This window comes from Leucopleurus acutus (genome assembly GCF_964270905.1).
Source record: "Leucopleurus acutus genome assembly, chromosome: 4".
Classification (NCBI taxonomy): domain Eukaryota; kingdom Metazoa; phylum Chordata; class Mammalia; order Artiodactyla; family Delphinidae; genus Leucopleurus; species Leucopleurus acutus.
In genome coordinates this window covers 131,909,275-131,926,778 of record NC_139146.1, presented here as the reverse complement: position 1 = coordinate 131,926,778, position 17,504 = coordinate 131,909,275, and the positions used below count along the sequence as shown (strand labels likewise).

The following is a 17,504-nucleotide window of genomic DNA, read 5'->3' as shown; positions in this document are numbered from 1 at the left end:
ATCTGGCCTCTTCCCCTCTATGTACAAAGAAGGAGAGTTCTCCGTATCTTAAAAAAAAATCTCTACGATATATACTGAATACATATACTTTCTACAGGTAGGACACTACACAAAGGTATAAAAAAAAGTATAAGACATCATTCCTGCCTTCAAGGAGGCAGGATATTCAACACACAAATGTAGATAACTAACCTCAAAATTAGTACTGTTGCCTCCTCAGAATGTAATAATACTTTTTCCACTGTGGCTCACTGTTGTGCTCTACCTCCAAGACCCCAAAGCTCATTCTCTCTTTACTCCCCTGGAATCTGACTTATGCCCCTTCTAGTAAAAGCAGTAACCTTATAAGTAACCAGCAATCTCCCAATCACCAAATCCAACATCCTTTTCCCTTTATTCATTCTCCTTTCCTCCTTGCTTCTCAAAGCACTCTATTCTCTTGGTTGCCATAGTACAGTATCATTCTAATTTATCTCCTGTCTTTTAAACCAGCCCATTCAAGTATTTTCCTGTCTTCTGCTCAATCTTATTTGCAAATCTGAATCTATATGAATACTTACAAATTTCTATTGCTAACCCTAACCTCCATTCCCAAATCCGTAGCTGTCTATGACTGCCACCATAAACAAAACATGTCTAATGTTGAATTTATGTATTTTCTAAGAAATCAATTTTGCCTCTCAATTAACCTATTTCTTCCAATGGGACAGCTTTTTTCCTAATGATCCAGTCTGAAACTTTGGAGTTAAGTGGAGCTCCACTCACTCTTCACAAACCAAACAATCACCACAACCAACTTTCCATTCTTTTCCATGACTACTGTCATCATCCCCCTTCAGATGCTTTTCGCCCAAGTCTGGATATTTCTAAATGCCTACTCAGTGCTCTCTCTACCTTCACTCTTTCCCTTTAACACAGCAAGGTAAGGAGTGTGCGCTCAGAATACATTTATCTCAGTGATTTAAACAGGACCTTGATGTAGAAGTCGGCAATTCCCTCCAGTCATACTAAGTGTGTACTCTCAAACTGGGAGGGGAAGGGAGAAAAAGTGAGTGAGGAAGAGCTTTCTCTAAGTGAGGTAGACTAAGTTTGTACTCCGTTAAGTTTAATATCCTGAGCTGAGAATTGTATGCTTTTTTTTTATTTAGCATACTGTGATTACAAACTCTACTCTGCTCTGCCTATATACCCAGGACAACACTATCAGATAATCATCTTTAATGACCATTTTCTAGCATGTTGTTCTCTTGTTTAGCACATTTAAGAACCCTGCATCATCTACAGATTCAAACTCAAACTCCTCAGCCCAGTAGTTCCAGTCTTGCAACTTGGCCTTAAGGAAGCTTTTTATCTTTGTCTCCCACTAATGCCTCATGTTTGAATTCTCTTCTTTAGGAGTACACAACCCTTGCTGAACCTCTTCCCCTTTAACTGATTACACCACTTATCTAACAAATCATATGCTGCCCCATTTTATTGGTTACTGTTTTATATATCTGTATATATATCCTACATATCCAACTAAATTGGAAGTTCCCTGAATACAATGAAAATGAGTTAATGTCTTCCAATTTCTTGAGTGCTCTCTACAGGGCAGATAGTTGGTAAATACTGGTTCTCTATATGCATCATACCTTGTTGCTCTAAAATGATGTCATCACATTTATGTAGCATTTTATGCTTTCTGGTGAAATTTTATATTCATTCTCTCAAACTTGACCTGGCCAAAACAGCACTCTTGATTTCCTGCTCTCGTCCCAACCTATTTCTCCCCCAGCTAAGAAAATGATGCCGCCAATCGGCCAGTGGCTCGTACCCCAAATCCAGACTCCTCCCTGTCCTCTCTCCACAACCTATCCACCCATGGATACTGAGAGCTCTAATTTTAAAATATATCCTCCATACATCCATTTCTTTCTTCTGAGCTGCTCCCTCATCACACTAGCCTTCAAGCTGGTCTCCTAGTTTTCTCTCAGGCTCTTCTACTATCTATTCTTCATACAGGAACTAGAAGAATCATTTGCAAACATAAATCAGAACCATATTACTCTCTCATTTAAATCCCTCCTGTAGCCTCCTGCAGCACTCGAAATAAAAACTGAATGCTTTACAAGCCTACAAGGCTCTGCATGACCAGGATTCTATCCATCTTTCCAACCCCAAGTCACATTATTTGTCTTCTATATCATCAGGCTTTGGCCATGATTGTCACTTTCCTGACCCTAGAAGACACCAGGCTTGTTCCAGTCCTTAAATATTTTGTTTCCTTTACCTAGAACATTCTGCCCCCAGAACTCTGCAGTCTAAATTGATCACCAGCCTGTCCTCTCAACCATTCATATCGCACAGTTTTACTTCAGATCACTTATCTCTATCTTGATCATCTATTTACTTATTTATTGACTATCACACCTAGAGTGTCCTTGACGTGCAAAACTAACTTGACAATTTTGTTCACTGCTGTTTCTCCAATACCTATGATAATTCCTGGCATATAGAAGGAGCTGAATAAATGACTTGAATAAATGAATGAATAAGTGATCTCAATTGATATCCCCACAGCATTACTAAGCAGGCAATAAAAGTATGATTATCCTCACTTTCTACACAGGGAAATTGAGTTTCAAGACTATTCAATGACTTTCCTAAAAGTCACATATCAACTTAGGGACAAGGTCAGACTGCAATCTTTAGGCTTTAAGTTCAGTGTTATAGTTGTTATACCATGATGCTAAAATGTGGTTAGTTTTAAACCACTTCAAATAATTTTTAAAAATCATTAAATCCTTTTAACAAACACGGCAACATTTTTAATGGGAGAAAAGATTCTAATAAAAATCTATTGCTCTATTTACAACAGTCAGGACATGGAAACAACCTAAGTGTCCATAGACAGATGAATGGATAAAGAAGATGTGGCACATACATACAATGGAATATTACTCAGCCATAAAAAGAAACAAAATTGAATTATTTGTAGTGAGGTGGATGGACCTAGAGACTGTCATATAGAGTGAAGTAAGTCAGAAAGAGAAAAACAAATACCGTACACTAACACATACATATGGAATTGAAAAAAAAATGGTTCTGAAGAACCTAGGGGCAGGCAGGACAGGAATAAAGATGCAGACATAGAGAATGGACTTGAGGACACAGGGAGGGGGAAGGGTAAGGTGGGATGAAGTGAGAGAATGGCATGGACATATATACACTACCAAATGTAAAATAGATAGCTAGTGGGAAGCAGCCACATAGCACAGGGAGATTAGCTCGGTGCTTTGTGACCACCTAGAGAGGTGAGATAGGGAGGGTGGGAGGGAAACGCAAGAGGGAGGAGATATGGGGATATACATATACGTATAGCTGATTCACTTTGCTTTACAGCAGAAACTAACACACCATTGTAAAGCAATTATACTCCAATAAAGATGTTAAAAAATAAATTAAAAAATAACATGAAAAAATCTATTGCAAATTCAATTATCCTATCAAACATAAAACAGAACAAGGGAAAAAGTAAATGTTTGTCCCCTCTATATATTTTTCTTTCCTATGCATTTTAAAAACACATATTATAGTCAGCCAGTATCTGTATACATTTGGTAAGATATAGAACACAAAAGTTAAAGCACCCAATTGACAGCCTACATTACACACATGCACACAGACCTTACATCCTGTAGTGCCTTCCAATTTTCTCCCAACAGAAAATTGTCTCTCCTAGAACCTTATCATTTAGAAAGAGTGTATATTTTAAGATTCTTGTTATAAAATTCTTTAATGCAGTTCCTTAGTGAAACACTATCACTTTAAAGAATAATAATAATGTTAAAAGTGTTTTTATTTCCTTATATGACACATAAGCCCTCTTGTGTACAGTTGCCACAGAAATAATAATGTTACTAAAGATACCCCATTATTAGTGGACCCTTCAAAATATTTAAACATACCCTTTTAAAAGCCATTCATTGATGGGTGTGATTGACAAAAGCTGAAGAAGAAGCCATATTGCTGCTGGGAAGAATGCAAGTGTAAAGATCTGAATAAAAAGATGTAGTTTTATATGCACCAAAGCACTTGTCAGCTCCTGTGAATATGAAGGACACAAAATAACAAAGGTAAGAAAACTATTTCTGAAGACAGACTGCTACCAAAACAACATCATATGAATTAGGTTTTTTTAAATTGAGATATAATTGACATATAACATTATATTAATTTTAGGTATACAACATGAAGATTCATTGTGTATACTGCAAAATGATCACCACAATAAGTCTAGTTAATATCCATCAACGTGGAGTTATTTCAGAGCTAAAACTTTTACCTATAAGCATATGCATAAGAGACAGACTTTAAGGGAAAAAAAAAGTTGTTCATGATAATTATAAAGTATTTTTCTATAAAATTTCTGAAGCATTCTAATTTCTTTCAAATACAGTATACCCCAACAATTCAGATTTGTAAAAGTCTGGAACAGGACTAAGCTCACTACCTTTACACTAGTATAGATTTCAGAATTGTTGACACTGCAAACAAACATGTATGTTTAACTATTTAAAACAAAATCTTGTTTAAAAATTTTGGCAGGACCTAGAATTTTAATTAAATTTGATAATTAACCTCTACTCATTACACCAGACCTAGCAAGGACTCAATTTGGCAGGATGTTACTAAATCTACACACAAATCATAATTTTTAAAAATGTTTTCCCCAACAATATTCTACATTTCAAAAGGGCTTTTTTTCCCAAAATCTACTCACTAGATCTCTTTATTAACATTTACTGAATAGCAGCTCTGTGCCATGCTCTGAGCTTGCCACTTTATGTATGTTATCTCATTTAATCCTGACAAAAACCCAGTTAGGAAGATATTATTATCCCTATTGTACTGATGAGGAAATTGAGATTGAGAGTGAAGCCCAGAATCAAACCCATTTCTGGCATTCTATCAAACCCACTCACTCCTGCTTCTCCCACCATGTCACACCGCTGCCCCAGGAGAGAAAAGATTTGCATGAATCATGACACACCAGGCACATATTGTAAGTCTCACAGCTAAAAAGGGATACTCGGTAAACTTTGGGATTTCAATATGTACAAAGCAACAAGCGTTTACATTAGAATTTATGTGGTTATTCAGCAAAAATAAAACAAATTCAGAAAGTAGTAGAATATAAAACATGCAGGCAGTCATTAAACACATTCAAAGTTGCCAGAGATTCACTGGTTTATAAACATAGCACTGTCATGTTCCCCACCTCCCTTAGTTCAAGTAAGTCATGAACTAGCCTCAGAGACATTAGCCAAAGTTCATGGTGTAATAAACAGTAGGTTAATGCAAACTCATTCACTGGTCACCACTTTCTGCAATCTGTCTCATCAGTTCCCACCATTAATCTCCCTTCATGTTACACAGCAGTTCCAGTTTAATCACAATACGTCCCTAATGGCATCTATGGAACTTCTGGAAATCTGGGTCTAATGCAGGACAACTGGGAAACACTGTGCAGACTGGAAGCCACACTGGGTCCATGGATCAGAGCTAACATAAAAGGAGTCATCTTTACAATGAACCCGAAATTGCACCCCAGAGAAAACTTGAGCACCAGCAGTTCCAAGAATTCTCAGCAGTCTTGAAACCAAATCTCACGCAAATACACTCAGAGGCATTCTTAAATACCAAATGAATATCAGTGGGTTTTTTATTTTCAAAAAATGAAAATAAAATGATTAGCCAGAAGGCAGTAACCAAGGCATTTGCATACACTTCTCATAGGAATATAAAACGCTGTAACTTTTCTGAAAAGTAATTTGGGAGAATATCTCAAGGACTATAATAGGATTCATACTCTTGGACCCCGAAATTTTATGTCTAGGCATTTCTCCTAAGGATATAAAAAGTGGTTACAAGCATTTATATATAGAATTGGTTGATAGTCACAGCATTATCTATTATAGTAAAATCTGGAAACAACTTATATGTCCAAAAGTGAGGAAATAACTAAATAACTTAAGGTAGCAACAGAGTGTTAAGAGCTATTAGAAACTATGTTAAAACTGTGTAGACAAGGATGTAGAAGTTCAGGGTCTCGCCCTACTTAACCAACAGGTGTCTCACTGGCACAGCCTACGTAGACCAACCTAGCAACTCATTCCTTCAGGCGGCAAACACTTACCCAGCACCTGCCTCCTTTCTAGGTACTTGGACTATCTCTCACAACTCAAACTTCACATATCATCTGACCCAGCAATCCTACTTCGAGGAATTAATCCTTCATACATATTCCCAAATGTAGGAAATGACATAATTTTAGGTTATCCTTTGCAGAATGTTTATAATAGCAAAACCCCATAAGCTGCCTAAATGCCATTCAAGAGAAGATGAGGAAAATATATCAAGACACATTCAAAAATGGAATATTTTTCAGCATCCAAAAAGAAACAGGGAGTTTTTTATGTGTTGATATGAAAAAACCTCCAAAATATGTGTTTTGAGTAAAATAAGGTAAGGTGGCAAACGGTATAAAACACCCCAGTTTGACAGGGGCGGGGGGTGATACACATATGTATGTTTTGCACAGAATACCTCCAGAAAGATACACAGAAACTGTTAACATTGGTTGTCTCCAGAGACGAGAACTGAATATTTAGTAGGGGGGTAAAAAGAAGACTTCTCATCGTATATACTTTTGTACCTTTTGATTTATGTTCATAAAAGTAAATAAAATATAAATTATCTTATTTTCAAATATGAAGAAAAATTAAATGAAATATATTACATGGAAAATTACTATTATACACTGTCATGTATTAAAAATAAAACTGTATGTGTGTATGTATGTGTATATTTATGCAAGTATGTGTATACATATATACACATATATACATATATACAATTTTTTAAGTATTTTATTTTTAAAGTAGTCTCTATATAAAAAATGCGTTTAGGGAAAAAAGGGCTAAAATACACACAAATGTTAACAGCAGTTATTTTTCTTCTTTCTAATCTTTCTACATGGGGAAAGACTACTTTTGTAATCATGAAAAAAGTTATGAAAAGTAAAATGTAGTTAGAAAACACTAGTTGATCTGAAAAATGACAGTAGAAACAACTGATATTGTATCAAAATAATGGAACAGTAAAGAACCCAGCAAAATGAATCACAAGGGGCCACTATGTTGGGTCCTCAGGGGCTTCTTAACAACAGGGAAATAACAGACATGAAGTGTTTCCAAGAAAGATTTTCAAGACTGTCACAAAAACCCAGTGTTCTATATTTTCTATACCTTCTTCATACAACCTTAAAGATAAAATAAGCTTGCACTGGAAAAGAAAAAGCAAGTAAACACTATAAAATTCAAAATAGTATTATTCCATACATATCCATGTAGAATTGAGGGCCACATACTCAAATAAATACCATCATGAATAACTGAAGAGTTGATTCCACATGACATCTTATTTATTCACATGTAATACAGGTCGAATCCCATTAAAATAAACTTAAGGAGATACTCCACATACCAGGGCCTCACTGGCAGCGTCAAGAATCGCTTAAAATCAGAGGCTCTGACTGGGACTTAGAAATATTTTCATTACATACCAATTTCCCTCCTAACCCTTATTTGACCTTTATTGGATTTGCTTTCCGAGAGTCAGCCTCATAGCTCTGGGCTGGAAACAAGCGGCAAGAACCTCAATTTTAGAATTTGCTGTATTTATTTCTAAGCTGATGGGATTTTTCAAAAATGATCTGTTTAGGAAAATAAAGGAAAGCCGGTATATTCTGGCCTAGTGGGGACCCTTTTCACGCCCTGAGTTTCCTGCTCATCTTTGCTTCTGTCCCGAGCCAAGTACAAGTGCACAAGGTGGCAGTGCCTTGTGGCCACAGGTGCTAAACAGGTACTTGTTTAAATGAGATTGGTCTTGTCACAGTCTCTTAAGTGACAAATCCTCTGAAACTGTAGATTTGAAGTTCGCTAAATATGAAATATATTTCGAATGTGACCTTATTTCATGTCACTACAACAAAATTTCAGAAACCACTTCAACAGGTATGTCACAAACTAGAAATCAACCGTCATAAAACCGAAGACTTAGCATTAAATCTTTTCAGCATGAAGTATTAACACAGTCCTTTATAACTTTAATAAATGAACAAAACAAATTCTAGAATACACATCATTACATCAATGTATAAGTAATACTACATGAAATGTTCACTATAAATCAAACTTGAGTGGGGCCGATGTAAATGCTTTCAAATAAACGCAAGTTAATTATAACCTACCGTCTCCTGTGCGCAAAAATGCACTGTTCCAGGACCTAACAGGATATAAAAATAGTAGTCCCAGCTGAAATTAGTTTGTTAACTAGAAAACAAATTGTTACAATCTTGTTATTGAAACAAGATTGTTAACTAGAAAACAAATAACAAGAAGTTCACTACCTCCTAACTTACAACTGTTTGGTTGCCGGGGAAATTAACAGGGCTTAGAGATGGTTTAACATTACAGAATGACGCAATCTAGGGCATCTTAAGTTAAACGGATCTTGAAAATGACTTAATGTTGTATTAGCTTGAAAAGGGCCTTTAATATGGAAGAAGTGGCTTTGATGGCTATTTAGATACCACAATAAAGCACAGGATCAAGGCATTTCAGCGTTAGATCCCAATTAGCTGGATGATTCTGAAGGTTTCCTAGGTGCTTACAGAAGAATTCGGTCCTTAGAGAAATGCTGGTAAGTCTGACCTTCTTCCTTCTTCAACTCCTGCATCCTGCAAAGTTGGCTGCTTGACAGAAGAGCATTAAGCAAGAAGCTAAAGGAGTGAGAGAATCAAATCTTGCCGGATTTCCCATGGCATAAAGAACAGCCGTAGCCATTAAGCAGCCACCAGGGGACGCAGCTAGAGCAACGTCCCAAGTAGAGGACTTGGGTAAGGCAGCTGCTCCACAAAGAGCATCAGCAAAGGCCAGCAGGAAGACCTCCAGGGAAGCTCAGTCCAGCACCACAGGAGTGGCAACTATCTTTCTGCATCACTGGGTCCCACATTTGAGAACCAGTAGGAGAACTCAGGCGTTGACAGAAAAAGCCTGTGCCCCCTTAAGCACTAATCGTAGTCCTTTATTGCAATATAATTTCCAAAAACTAGAATTCAACATATTTAGGAAATCCTGTTCTATGTCAGTTTTCAAAAGAGCAAGTAATTAGTGAGAATATTTCAAATTCTTGAGACAAAATTTCTCAGACACTACACGGGGATCCCATTTACATCAAAAATGCCCCATTGATAAGATTTATACCAACCTGACAACTACAGAACACATAAATTTAGTAAAACCATGCATTTTCCACGTCACTACTAGGATGGTCAAAGAAGAAGGTAACTAAATTTGGTCTTCATTCAAAGCACACTTCAAAGAAAATAAACTTAAAATAAATAAAGGCAAGACATAATGCTGAAACAAATTGTACAGCCATTTCTAAAAAAACCCAAAATCCTGACATAGTAAGATTTCCCTATCTACATAAGAATAAGCATCTTAGAATGACAACTTTAGAAACTCAATGTAATTTCTTCAAAAGTAAATAGGTATTTTCTCTTTTTTTCTTCTACTACAATTCAAAAGAGAATCACAAATTCTACTCATTCCTCTCTTGGATGTAAAAATGCCTGGATTTGTTTAATTCTATAAGAATCCCATATTTAGTGACACCTAGATCAGTAAATAACATTACCTGTGTGTCTTCATAATAGATTGTGGCTTAGTATGAAAAACTCCAGAATTTCTCTTAAAACATTTATTAATATGTAACAGATATACCAGCAAAGAATATACTTTTTAAAAAATTAGTTAAAAATTATAACATAACAAGCATCACTTGAGCAGCATAAGTCCTGGAAGCAAAAGATGATCTACAAGTTATGGAAACCTAACTAAACATCAATAACTCCAGTGCGCCTCAGTGCCACTAGAGTGACCACCACAATCTGAGGAAGACCTGAAGTAGATGTTTCAGTTCAGTTGTTGTACTGAAAACATAACCACTATAAACACACCCTTATTCTCCATGCCACCCAGCTATGCAGTATCTATAATATATAGGTACAAAACGCAAGTCCTTTGCTGCAGTCCAAGTTCTCTTCTGTGATAGTGAAGCTTCAGACTGTACCTACACACGGCTTTACAAAAGGAATCTGAAATTTCAAAAGAGTAAGCACGAATTAAATTTTTCTCCCTGCTTCTCATGTGCCCCATAGTTGACAGTACCTCCGTATTTAATGATAATCCACTGTTAAAGAATATTGTTGCGACAGCAATGTAGGAGACAGTTATTTCTGGCATCAGTGGTCCTAAAGAGAGAGAAATGAGTCACTGTTAGATAGGCATTTCCTGTAGATAACTTGACATGAAAGGAGAATCCATTGGAGGAGAATAAACGGTACTTTAAATCTCGGTGTCGCCGCTAATATACTAATGTCCTGACAGAGTTAAGTGTTTGCTGTGATGCAGCCTAACTCCAGAGGATTTTCCAGATAGGCGAAGACCACGGTTGTCCAGTGCAGCACAGTATCCTCAGAGCAGAAAAATGAAAATAAATGCTGCTCTCACACGAGAGAGCAAATAGGCCGCATCCTTCCATATTAGGTCCTCTAATTTTATCTGCCATAGTAAATGTCAGCCCTGCCGACATTTTGATTTCTGAATTCTAGCCACCAGAGTAAGTTCTGGGAAAAAAAAATTTCTGTTGTTTTAAGCCACCCAGTTTGTGGTAATTTATTGTGGCAGCGCTAAGAAATGAACACACTCCCTCAAGCCAAACAACAGGACATCATGGTTCCTCCATTGCCTGTAACCCTCCACCATTCCAATAGATACTGCTCAGCAAATAAGACCAAGCTGGGGAAAAATCACCACTCAGTCAGTCAACAAACATTCACTGAGCAACCACAAGGCTACATTTTAGGCATTTGTAGCACATCAGTGAATAAAAGAAACAAAGAGCTCCTCAAACACTGCAATACCTAAGTGTCCATCAACAGATGAATGGATAAAGAAGATGTGGCACATATATACAATGGAGTATTACTCAGCCATAAAAAGAAACGAAATTGAGTTATTTGTAGTGAGGTGGATGGACCTAGAGTCTGTCATACAGAGTGAAGTAAGTCCCAAAGAGAAAAACAAATACCGTATGCTAACACATATAAGAAAAAAATCTAAGGAAAAAAAAAAAGGTCATGAAGAACCTAGGGGTAAGATGGGAATAAAGACATAGACCTACTAGAGCATGGACTTGAGGATATGGGGAGGGGGAAGGGTACGCTGTGACAAAGTGAGAGAGTGGCATGGACATATATACACTACCAAACGTAAAATAGACAGCTAGTGGGAAGCAGCCGCATAGCACAGGGAGATCAGCTCAGTGCTTTGTGACCACCTAGAGGGGTGGGATAGGGAGGGTGGGAGGGAGGGAGACACAAGAGGGAAGAGATATGGGAACATATGTATATGTATAGCTGATTCACTTTGTTATAAAGCAGAAACTAACACACCATTGTAAAGCAATTATACTCCAATAAAGATGTTAAAAAAATGATAATCAAGTTTGGGGATCTTGAGTTCTATAGTGGAGACTATAGTTAATAATACCATTTTGTATACAGTAGATCTTAAATGTTCTTATTATAACAACAACAAAAAAATGGTAATTATGTCAGGTGAAGAATGTGTTAACTAACTTGATTGTGGTAATCATTTTGTATATTTCAAATCATCACATTGTACACCTTAAACTTATTCAATGTTATATGTTAATTATATCTCAATAAAGCCGGAAAAAAGAAAAAAAAATACACTGCAATACATTCTTTTAGATACCTGGCATTTACTCAAATCATTTTGCTATGATCTGAGAAAAGGCAGCAAAAGGGAGAAGGTAGGGGAAGAGGCATTACACTTCAGGGCAGTGAAAGTGGTTCAAAACTTAAAAAGAAGTACATTTTTCCCCCCATACCTGTGAGTGAATCTGTCTCAGCTGCTCACACTTCGAAATAATATTTCCTCGAAAGCTGAGGAAGGTGATTCAGGAGCAGATTTGAATGTCAAGGAATCTGGCTTGTTTTAGTAAATGCCTTCCAGGAATTTTTAATATCCTCTTTGTTTTTTTTCAAACTCATATCCTTTTTCTTTTCCTCCAACCCCTTGCTTTTTGTGAGACCCATTTTTGTCAACTGTGCTGCCATCCACAGCGGTACCCCAGATTCTCTCTATAGGGTGGGTTATAGTTAGCAGTATATTTGCAAGCAAGAGCTAGGTGATGTGTCCAAAGATGCATCTCCACAGCAAGCACACGGCATTGACTTCGACCACATGTTTCTTTGGGGCAGCTAAAGCATCTACCTTAGTTAGCCAACAACTGGATTTTTTAAGAAGGTAACTCTTCCTACACTCCATGCACATATATATATAAATACACATGGTAGCTATTAACTAACTGGCATCATTCAGTGGAATGATTCCTTACTTTGAATGTCTTAAATCCTAGAGACAGGGTATACTGTTTATTTTTATATTGTTTTTTGAATTAGATGCACATCCAAATAACTAATCCATGAAAGGACCTGGTGAGGCTCTTCCAGGGCTACCTACAATGTACCTTTTTAAAAGGGAAGGAGGAATTAATTCTTATCTGGGGAAACCTAAGGCCCCTTTGAGACAGCTGCTAATGGATCGCCCACGGTGTGAATGCAGAACTAGAAGCAGGCAGGGCTGAAATAAAAAACTGGTAAATATTTGCACAGAGGTGAGAGTTGAAACTACGCTATGAAATGGTATGTGGCCCCTCTCCAAGGTAATGATTATATCCTCCAAGTCATGAAAATAACCAGATTCAGATCTTGAGAAGGTTACAAAGCGCAAAGTGGAAATATAAGTTTTAACTCTTCCTTAAACCAAAGCAAAAAAAAAAAATGTTTATCAGTGAAAATGGAATGGAGTAGCAACATCAAAAGAAAAATTGGCCGTAAAAAATGAAGCAATTTTGGGACTTCAAACCCACGCTTTTTAATGTGGGAGTGGAGTGTGGGGAAAGAAGATGAGCTGGAATGTTTAGGAATGCAAGGAACTATTACCGTTTCATCAAATCTACTTATCTAGTAAATTTCACTCCTAAACCTAATCTAAGGTATTCATGCTAATATTCTTAAGTTTATATAGTAGCATGTTTCTGGTTATGTTTTCTTAATGCAAAAATGAAGCAATTTCCTTTTTAGGATTTATGTCTTAATTAATGGCAAAAATTTCAGTTAAGATGCGGGTAGAAATGAGATGCTTAATCTGTACTTCCAAAGAAGTAAGCCTTTCTCTTGGAGAATGAATGGCACAGTGTTGAACTCTGGTAAACTCTAAGATGTGCATAGCTCAGGGCTCCCCTGTGTGGAAATGAAACAGAGTATCTACACTTCAGGATCTACAATTTACATCTCCTGTGGCTCTTTACTTTCAACCTTGTATATATTTTAAAATGAAATGTAACTGAGTAAAAAGAACAGGGAACTAAATATTAAATTTTCCATGCTAGTACCTGTTACACTTTTTCCCATATGGAAAGTCATTCAACTTCTCTCACTTCAGGGTTCCCACCTCTATAAATTTCCTGCCATACATAACTCACCCACTGGCTATAAAGATTGTTTTTTAAGGGAGGGCAGAGCAAAGGTGTGATCCTTTAAGTGTAGAAGTCTTACACTTCAAAATAGAGTCATTAAGGTATTGATCCAGGTAAAGGTGAAGTGAGCATTTATTAAGTTGAAAACAATCAAAACTTTCTACTGAAGAGAAAAGAATGTCTAGAAAACTGTTCGACTGAAAATTGTTCAATGTGAGCGCATTAAAAATGCACACGCATTCTAGTGTACAGACCCCAAAATGGAACTTCTGACTAAAAGTGACAAGCAAAAAGAGATGCTTTAGATCATTCTGTAGAGCAGAAGAGGACAGACCACTTTCAGCCACCATTACTCTCCTTGTTCCTAGATTTTTGTTGTTTTAACTGATGGGGTCCAAGTGTTATTTGGTACTATCAGGAAGTTTGTTTTTATTGAAGAAGTTTTACAGGTGGGAAAGTCAACTGAAGTACCAAGAACTTAGCCTGACAGCTTATATAAGCTTATATAAGAAATCCCAAACAATTGTTTGTTTAACTGTTGTTTTTAGAAACAGTAACTTTTACACTTGGACAGATCTCAAAAAATCACTTGAATACACGGTTGTCTAATATTACCCGATTCTGCGCAGCTTCTTTTGGCCTAAAACTCAGGGCATGGAAACCATCTTTATTACAGAGAGCCTTTCTTTATAATGGTTATTCATTTTTAGTGATTTTTGCCAAGAATATTTGGATGGATGTTGCAACTGGTATGAAATAAGGGGGAATCCTGGTCCCCAGTCAGACCTTCCTCTTCCCTAAGCTAGCTAACCTGACCTAGGGTGAGTCACCTGACCTGAGGTCTCAGTATCTTCAGCTGTAAAAGAAGCATGTTAGCTTAAAATAAAGTTCCCTCAGCTCTTAACAGTCTCCTCTTTTATAATTAAACAAACGAACTCTCCTAGATTAATGGCATAAGGACTAGTGAAAGTGGGAAACAATATTTCTAAGATACAATAATTCCCAAAACTTCAAGAAGCAGAGTCTGAGGGAACAAATCAGATTACAGAATCCATCGCACACAGGCCACGGTGGGGAAGCCCTAGGGAAATGATTCAGCAATCAACAGCTCTCCTTCCCACTGAGCAGCCCAGGAATAGAAGAGAAAAGGAATTTTACCAAACCTAGTCTCTGCAGGTCTCAACTTAAAGATCACACATCACCTGTGATTTCACCTTAACACTGAGCAAATCAGAGATCTAACCCTAGAAGCTATAAAGTCTGCAAGTGAAGCTAGTGAAATCTACATTCCAGATCACCACAAAGACGCTCTCTAACATTCTTACTACCTGGCTAGCTGCAGGGACAGGGAACTCATTGGACAGTACCTAAATACCAACCTTCACAAGTTTCCCCAAAGCTCACAGAGAAACTACGTCAAATGAGAAACTGGTATCTTCAGCAGGGTAACACCAAACAGCTTTACTCTCACAGTTACCCACCCTCCACATTTTGTACTAAGTTGAACATAGAAGAACATAAAATAAACCAAAAAGTTTGAATCCCCACTACCTTTGTCCAAAAAATTCCTTTTAAATGTTCTCTGAAGCTACCTCTAAATGGAGGTATTGAGGGTAGAGGGTAGAAGGAACCACGTTCTCCTGAGAGATCATTTCATTCAATTCCATCATGTTTGAACAGAAAGGTTCAAATAACTTCAAATATCCTCCCGACAGCTTCCTAGCATAAAGATTGTGTGTGCTCACTTCGGTTCTTATCTGTCCTTGCATGTGTAAAACCTGTCAATAAGTGTGAAAACTGCTAAACAAGGTCAAACAGACAATGAACTGAAGAAATTCAATTAATGTTTATGAAAAGTGGGACATGATTGTCTAAGGGTGGGAGGAGGGGGTCGGGGGGGCATGAAAGGCTAACGGTATTTCCAGTCGTTTCCACCAATGCCCATCCACACATGTCAAGGATCCCACAATTCAGAGATCTGGGTGTGATTTTTAGCCCACCTACATTTCCTTGCCAAAATACACACTACACATGGTCTAACATGGATGGATCTGTTAGACTGCTAAAGGTAGCAATTGAGTCCCGGCAGCACACGGAAGCAGTTGAGTGCAACGTGTCAGTCGGTTTGAGAGTTTGTGGAGCGGCAGGAACTGCAGCAAATCATCACCCTCCAACATGTGGGCCAACAAATCTGAGTTGGAAGAGGAATGGGTGTCCCTTTTTCTTTCCCCACTTTTTTTTTTTTAACATGGGGGAGGGGAGTGTCGGAAACAGACAAGGTAATGGTGTCCACTCCAAGATAGATAAGGAACTCCTGGCAACCTAGCGTCCCTTGGGATAGGATGCTACTTTGAAGGCAAATAAGTTTCATTCTCGGTAACCTCACTCCTTGACACTAAGGATACTCATTGATTGTTCGCGGAAAAGGCAACCTGCGTTCAAATTCCCTCGCCCCATTCCTAATTATAAATCCTCTCTGGGGCTGGCAAATTAAAAAACCAGCAAGAGGGCCAAAAGACACCTTGGACTGGTCAGTGCCCCTAAGAGAGGCAGACACTCCCCAATTCCGGTCTCCTCTCCTTCCCAAGACTCGCAAATTAGTTCTGAAGTGGGAATCGCAGTGGAGCATATGCAGAGGTGCAGCACTTACCCCCATTCACCCCTATGGACGGCTCCAGCTTTGCTCCGGCGATCGCCAATACTATTCCAATCATGAACCATTCTTTCCTCATTCTCTCCAGTAGCCTCATGTTTGTTAGGGTGGGTGGGTTTTGTTTATTTGTTTGGCTTTTTTTCTTTTTAAGCTGCTATCGCTTAATCCCCGGGGCGTCTCCACACTTTCCACGGTCCCACCTGACATGCAGCAGAGCAAGTCAAATTGCTACTTGTAAATTAAAGACCGGGGGGTTGCTCCGGCTGCTTTGAGGAGGGCTGCGAGTAGTAGTATCCAGTGACAGGAGAGTCTCACTGAGCGCCGCCATCATTACCGTGTGCCTACTAATAGAAGCGCACAAGCCACCGCGGCTCCGGCTGCGCCTCCCAGCCCTCTGAAGCGGACGTTTGGGCCAGGCCGACCGGCGCAAGCGATCGAGGAAGGGAAGCTGGCCGCCGAGTAGGGCTGACAGACTCGCCACCGTCAAGACCTGTGGAACCTTAGGAATGACAGGGGCGGGGAGTGGCGTGAGGCGCCACAGCCTCCTAGCTCTATCAAGGGTCCGGCTCCAACAAACCTTTAGACACAGCCCCCCGCGCCCCTGGAATACATCCATGGAGAGACTCTTTTTGGCTTCGCCTTGAGCCTGCTGTAAAGGCTAGCGTGCGCTTGGGGCAGGGATTTCTCTGTCGGCAGCTGCGGCGGCGGGGTACAGGTTTTTTTGGCGGCGAGCTTCTTCGAAGCATTACGACGCTTCCTCGACGCCGGCGTTGACGTGTACGCAGGGGGGGAAGGGGAGGCCGCTCTCGGTCGCCTAGTCCCAGCCGGAGCCTCTGGAGTTAGCCATGCTCATACCCCGGCGCGGGAAACCGGCACCTCAGTGCGGGTAACTTTAGCCCCGGAAATGGGTTGAGAATTGAACACCGAGCCGACGCCCACATACGTAGCAGCGTTGCAGCCCGGGAGGGTGGGCGGTACCCCCAGGTCGGTCGTCCGCGGGTGGGCGCCGGGCCCTGACTCCCTTCGCCATCACCAGCCCCAGAGTGGGGACTGCAGAGGTTCAGCCCCCTACCGGGAAGCGGGACCACATCTTCCTTTGGGGATGGTGGGTGAGTGCTTGAGCTCCCTCCCTACCTCCCAACGAAGCTGACGGGGGCGGGGGGGGGGGGCG

At 39.1% G+C, this 17,504-nt stretch overlaps 1 protein-coding gene across 3 annotated transcripts in view; it reads right to left on the bottom strand.

Moving 5' to 3' along the window:
* The window catches only part of SLC10A7 (solute carrier family 10 member 7), a 255,792-nt gene extending 239,135 nt beyond the window's left edge, over positions 1 to 16,657 (bottom strand). For 2 of the 3 annotated variants that reach the window (XM_082838589.1, XM_082838590.1), the window contains exons 1-3: positions 16,331 to 16,657; positions 10,281 to 10,363; positions 3,951 to 4,087 (exon numbers count right to left, since the gene is read on the bottom strand). In XM_082838589.1, coding sequence (XP_082694715.1) covers positions 3,951 to 4,087; positions 10,281 to 10,363; positions 16,331 to 16,430 — 320 coding nt within the window. In that variant the 5' untranslated portion in view covers positions 16,431 to 16,657. The remainder of the gene's footprint in view (positions 1 to 3,950; positions 4,088 to 10,280; positions 10,364 to 16,330) is intronic. The other variant, XM_082838591.1, reaches the window with a different exon arrangement.
* Between the last annotated feature and the right edge of the window lie 847 nt (positions 16,658 to 17,504).